Source organism: Pseudomyrmex gracilis, unplaced genomic scaffold, assembly GCF_002006095.1.
Source record: "Pseudomyrmex gracilis isolate BER0280 unplaced genomic scaffold, ASM200609v1 scaffold_35, whole genome shotgun sequence".
NCBI classification, from domain to species: Eukaryota; Metazoa; Arthropoda; class Insecta; order Hymenoptera; family Formicidae; genus Pseudomyrmex; species Pseudomyrmex gracilis.
In genome coordinates this window covers 1,016,448-1,022,369 of record NW_018020619.1, presented here as the reverse complement: position 1 = coordinate 1,022,369, position 5,922 = coordinate 1,016,448, and the positions used below count along the sequence as shown (strand labels likewise).

The 5,922-nt window shown below is 38.1% G+C and overlaps 1 protein-coding gene across 1 annotated transcript; it reads left to right on the top strand.

Annotated features, from left to right (window-relative positions):
* The first annotated feature begins 394 nt into the window (after positions 1–394).
* Positions 395–5,304, top strand: LOC109852777 (segmentation protein even-skipped). The gene is made up of 4 exons (XM_020424258.1): positions 395–521; positions 1,311–1,477; positions 2,656–2,897; positions 4,567–5,304. The coding sequence occupies exons 2-4, from the start codon at positions 1,339–1,341 to the stop codon at positions 5,302–5,304; spliced, it is 1,119 nt and encodes a 372-aa protein (XP_020279847.1). The 5' UTR covers positions 395–521; positions 1,311–1,338.
* Positions 5,305–5,922: the final 618 nt, after the last annotated feature.

The following is a 5,922-nucleotide window of genomic DNA, read 5'->3' as shown; positions in this document are numbered from 1 at the left end:
TAAACTTACAAATTGTTATTATTATTTTATCATATAACTTATATATAAATATATAAAAAATATACAAATTAGAATAAAAATTATCAAGTGCATCTTTATCAAAAGCTGCTCAAGTAAATATTTATGGGACAAAATTGTTATGTAACTTTGTTACAAAAAGCATAACTCGATTCATCTGCCGTGTCCCTTCCACCAACACACGTTAAGTTGCGCAACACCGAGCTCGTCTGTGACGAGATAGGCGCCACCCCTCAGTTGGAAGGGATGAGCACAACGAGCTAGTTGAGACGCCAGCCAATCGGATACCACGGCGGATGGGCAATGGAGGTAGACGATAGGTGATATATTCCTGGCCACAGTACTTAGTGACTTAGTTCTGTTTAAGCATCTTCGTGCGAACGGTTCTGCGTATTTGATATAATTCATAAGTGTGTAATACAGTGACGTTGGCGAATAATTGGTAATAATACATCGTAAAAAGAAAACCGCCGTTGAAAATCTTTTTCGGAGAGCATAAAGTGGTAATTATAATAAAGTGATATTATATTACGTAAATATGTATGCATACATACACACAAGTGCGCGCTCTAGATAGAAAAATAAAATGCCGTGAGTGTGTGCGCCCGCGCGGTTATTTTTATAATTATTCTATATATTTGTGTGTATTTGCACATATTTGTGTGTATTTGCACATATTTGTACAGCGTAATTTTGTGCGCGCGTGTGTATATGCATATATGTACTTGTATAATAATAATTTTCACAACATCTAGTTGCATATATTTATATTTATATACAGCAGTTTCAAATAAGTACAATATCATGAAACATTTATACGAGTAGTCACTCTCGCGTAAAATACTTCGCTTATGTTGATAATGTTCGATGGCCTTGGACTGTCGTTTTTTTTCTGCTATACATTTCTTACTTTCTTTCAAAATATCTTCTCGCGTAACCTTACGATTTTTTTCATAATTGACGTAATTTGTGTGATGATGTGCGTGAAAATCAATAATCTACAATTAAATCGAAAATAAATTTGAAAGAAAATTTTAAAAAATCGAAATGAATTGAGCTTGTGCGATCGTAGATTATTTCACTTAACACGCGCAAGAACAAATAGAAAATCGCGTTAAGTTAAAAGAATTGCGAAAACATCGCGGAAACATAGTAAACAGACACATAACAGCAATTATTTAAAATTAAAATTATTATAAAATTAAATTTTACTTAAAATTAAAATACGCATGTGTTAGAGAATACTTTTATGTGATCCACGCAATGCAATAATATTAAAATAATAAATTTAGATATCCTTTCGTTGTGCGAACGGTAGTAATGCAAGCAACTTATTGCAACACGTGTGAAGACGAGCCGGTAAGGGACGAGGGTCGGGAAGAGGAACCGATAGTTGTCGATCTCATGCCACATGTGTTAAATCCACAACGCAATGTATCGAGATCGCCTACCGACATTGGTAAATTTCATTGTATAAAACTGTAGAATAAAGTTTTTTTTTTTTTTTGGAGAAAAATGCGAAACCTCGTATTTATTCGAGCTTGTTTATTTTTACGTCGAAACAAAAGCGTTCTAACATGTTTGGTGTCCGTATATCTCTACAGCGTCGTAATTTACGATTTAAAATAAACGAATGACAAACATAAATTTTTTAAAAAGTTCATAGTTCGATTCCGTGGAATTGCCTGTTTTATTTGCAAATTAAAAATCAAAGAGAGAAATAAACGTTCAATTAATTTACTTTATTTTATTTTCAGTTAATAGCATCTTTTTTTTTATTTACTATGTTATTCGAAATGCGACAATTTTCGTGAATTTTATTTTCTTTTTTTCTTTTTCTTTTTTTTTATTATTATTGTGCACGATGATAAAATCCGAAAGAGAGTGTGTTTCTGCGTTTATTCAAATCTGCGAACTGCAAGGAAAATGTAATGAATATTTGCTGCTATTTAAAAAACCGAAAGAGTTACAATTATTTTGATCTGTTCATTTCTCGTTTTCACATTTGTAAATGCGATTCCCCGCTGGCACTTGCCAGTCAAAAGAATATTTCCTTAACCGTAAAATATGTATAACAAAAACTACGGTTTCTCTCTTTGAAACGGATGTCTAGACGAAGAATGTTCTGTATTTTCATTCTGTTTCACAATGTACAAACCTTAACGTAAACTTGCATTATGTACAACAATGTCATTTTACCCACTTAAAAAGCTATTTTGGCCTTAATTTATTACCGTGTACACTACGTTCTAAAATGTGTGAAGGGTGTTTTTTTTTGGTAATATATTTTGTGAAACGTCGAATCTTATAATGGAACTCTATAATAGACTCTTTGTAGAAAAGAGAAAATATTATTTACTAATTCCGATCGGAATAATTTCACTTTGTTCCTACTTAGTTTTTTCTTTACGTTTTTTTGAAGGAAAAATAAAAATAATACTGAAAATCACTCCGAGATGAATCGGTTTCAAATAATTTTTCCATCAATTTTATTTTTATTTATTTATTTTATTTTAAAGTTTTATTTTTTTCTAAGCGAGTTTTTGTACATTTCAATGTTTCTAAGGTCTTCCTCCTCCAAATACTGTTTCGAGATAATATCATAAAAAAAGATCACGTTTTTTGTTTAATTCGTAGAACCGCCGCATCAGCAGCGTCAACAACAACAACAACAACAGTCGCAACAAGAGATGCATAATCCGGCGCCGGAACCGAGACAGATTCCGCCCGCGGATCCGAACGTCAGAAGATACAGGACCGCCTTTACGAAAGACCAGCTCGAGAAACTTGAATTCGAGTTTCGAAGGGAGAATTACGTGAGTCGTCCGAGGCGTTGCGAGCTGGCCACTCAGCTCAATCTGCCCGAATCCACGATCAAGGTGAGTGATCTGATGGAACGCGAGAAACAAATTAAGGTAATTATTATAAAAAAATGTAAGACGCTTATTATACAATACTTATTGTACTACTTCGAATTCGTCGCGATTGTTCCGTATTTAGATTGAACGTCGTATCGATATGAATGCCGCATCGAAGATGGCTAATCGAGAATGAGCAAATGTGTTTTTACGAGATATTCTGCAAACAGTGACTTCATCTTCCCATTAACACTTTCGTTCGAGTACTTAATCAACGCCGAGAAATCATCGCAAAATTCTTTCAAGCAATTGCAACGATTATTTATTACGTACAATATATATATTTTTTTTCCCGCGTTTAAGAACAATTTTTGGTTGAAAACTATTATATTGTTTCCGTATTGTTTCCGAAAACTATTATATTGTTTCGCCTCTTTCCCAAAGACGTAAATTCTTCCTCGTTACTTAACTCGTCTGTTTTGTACGAGTGTATTCGAATTATTTTGCAAGTTTATCATTCGAATCCGTACCCCGATTTGATTTCTCACGGTTTTTCTACGTGATCGCGGTCGCTTTACCTCCCGAAAGACAAGCGACTTCTGACACCGAGCGTTTGATAGAAGCAATCGGGGATCTTTTTTGTTCGCGCCTCCCAAGAGCTACCGGTTGTTTCTTGCTGCGGCCAGCTGCGAGCGTGTTTGATTCGGCGATTATAACCTCGGAAGAGGTTCAGCACTGTGTAGCTTCTTTGGTCTCTCGCTCGATAACCCTTTGATCTTCTTCTTCTCGCGTGTGTGTTCCAAACAGTGCCGTGTAACGTTTTTATTTTACGAAAAAAAGAGAAAGAGATCTCGCAATAGACGATCCACATATGTAACACGCAACGCGCCTGATATATACGCGTACGTACACGCGCTTGTAAAGTTGTTGCATTAATGTCTCGGGGGACCGTCGGTTCGCGATTACGGTCCTGGGGATCGTGAAAAACCGGTCAATCCGGTCGAACGAAAGTGTTAAACGTCTCAATTAGCAACTACCTCGCGGCCCACCTCAGTCTTTTAATGGATCTCTTAATTTCTCGTCCCGCGCCGGACTCTCTCTCGCAGCTATGCTCGACCGGTCGTAAAACGTATTGCACGCGGAGAGCACAACACGTACGAGAGCGAGAGAGAGAATGGCGGAGGTGTTAAACGGCGGTAAACGTCCTGCACGAATTACCGGTATAATCGTTTGCCGCCTCCGGGAATTCTCTATTGTCATTCGCGAACACACGTGTGTGTCGATATTTAAAATTGTACGCGCGCGTCGCGACGCCAAAATGCTTGTTGTTTTCATTTTTTTTTGTGCATTCATTTTTATAATTCTCTTTCAACAAGGTTAATTGCGAAAAGATCAAAGTCACGATTAGATGTTTTTTTTTTTTTTTTTTTTTACATATTTTGTATATTTTTATTTTATACATGTGTATATGTGATGCGTCTCTTGTGTAGCAAAGATTCATTTTGCGTCTATCTTGACTTTCTTTGTACTTAATTTGCTTCGAAAATCAGAACAAAAATGTATTCAATTACCGACTCTGTTTGACATAAATAATTTTCAATACATACAGATTGTTTGCGCAAGTCTGTTACAAACATAACGCGAAATTTCGCCACGTGATTAATAAAACGTGCGACTCTTATAATTACAGGTGTGGTTTCAAAACAGACGGATGAAAGACAAGAGACAGAGACTAGCAGTGGGACCGCTTCAGGCGATGATGTACGACCCGTCGTTCGCGGCGTCAATGATCGCCGCGGCCGCCGCGACATTGCCATCCGCGCTCTACAGCGCGCCGAATTTGCCGGCGACCGCGCACCTGGCACCCTCGGCGACGTCGTACTCCGCGGCGGCTCTCTACGCGTCGCGATACACACCGTATCCCATGCTGCCGCGACCGCATCCGCGCGTCAACTCGTATCCGTCGCATGCGTTATCCTTCGCACCCTTATCTTTTAATTTGGGCGTGCCTGGCTCCAATACCGCCTTCTCGAACGTCACTATCCCCTCCAGCAGCAGCGCGTACCGCCAGCCCGCGGTACTGCAAACCGCCGATCTCAGCCCGGTCAACACGCCCTCCAACAGCCCGGAATCCGACTGCGACTGCGGCGGTGCTGTGCACTCGTATCACTCGCATCACGCGCTCGTGAATCCGCCGCTGCGGGATCACCGGATCAGTGGAGAACAGCAGCCGCTTAGATTACCGAACGGTATGAGTATACCCATGATGACGTTGTCACCGATCTCGCGCGTCGAGAGCAGACCGAGCGCGTACAACAGCGTGTCTACCACGGCAATACCCTCATCGACATCGACCACGAAGATCGGTCAACCGAGTCTGTTCAAGCCGTATATAAACGATATACCGGAGCAAGCTTGCGCTAAATAAATAAAACTTGAATGAAAAATCTATGTCGTGCGATTAGACTTTGGTTAATAATTCTTTGCGCTGCAGGAATTAGACAAACAACGCTGCGCAATTGTTAGAAAAAAAAAAAAAACTAGTTTGCCTCTTCCGGGGATCAAAGTTTTTTTTTTTTGTTGCAATAATCAAAAGCTGAGATTCTGACGCGCGCGGTGTTTATTTTGCATCGGTGATTATTTTGAGTCAAAATTTTGATCCTATGCTAAATCTTTCACACATTGTAATGTGTATGTAAAATAGCAGTTAAGACACACACACACATACAGTAAAGAAGGTTCAACTGCGAGGATAATTTATTTATATTTTAAGCCTATAAGCGGTTGAAGTTTCTGTTTTCACTAATCTAGTATTAAAAATTCTGTTTCAGTAGGACCTAAAGAAGCGCAATAGGTTCAGATAGAATGTCTATTGAAACTTTATTTCCTATTTATGTTTGACTTGGAAAATTATGATGATCAAACTATAACAAAAAGACACGTTAAATCAAATAAAGACAATGTAAAATATAATTTTATTTAATCAACGTTGTAAAAATAATATATATAAGATACAAGAGATGTTAATTATAATAAAAATGTTTTT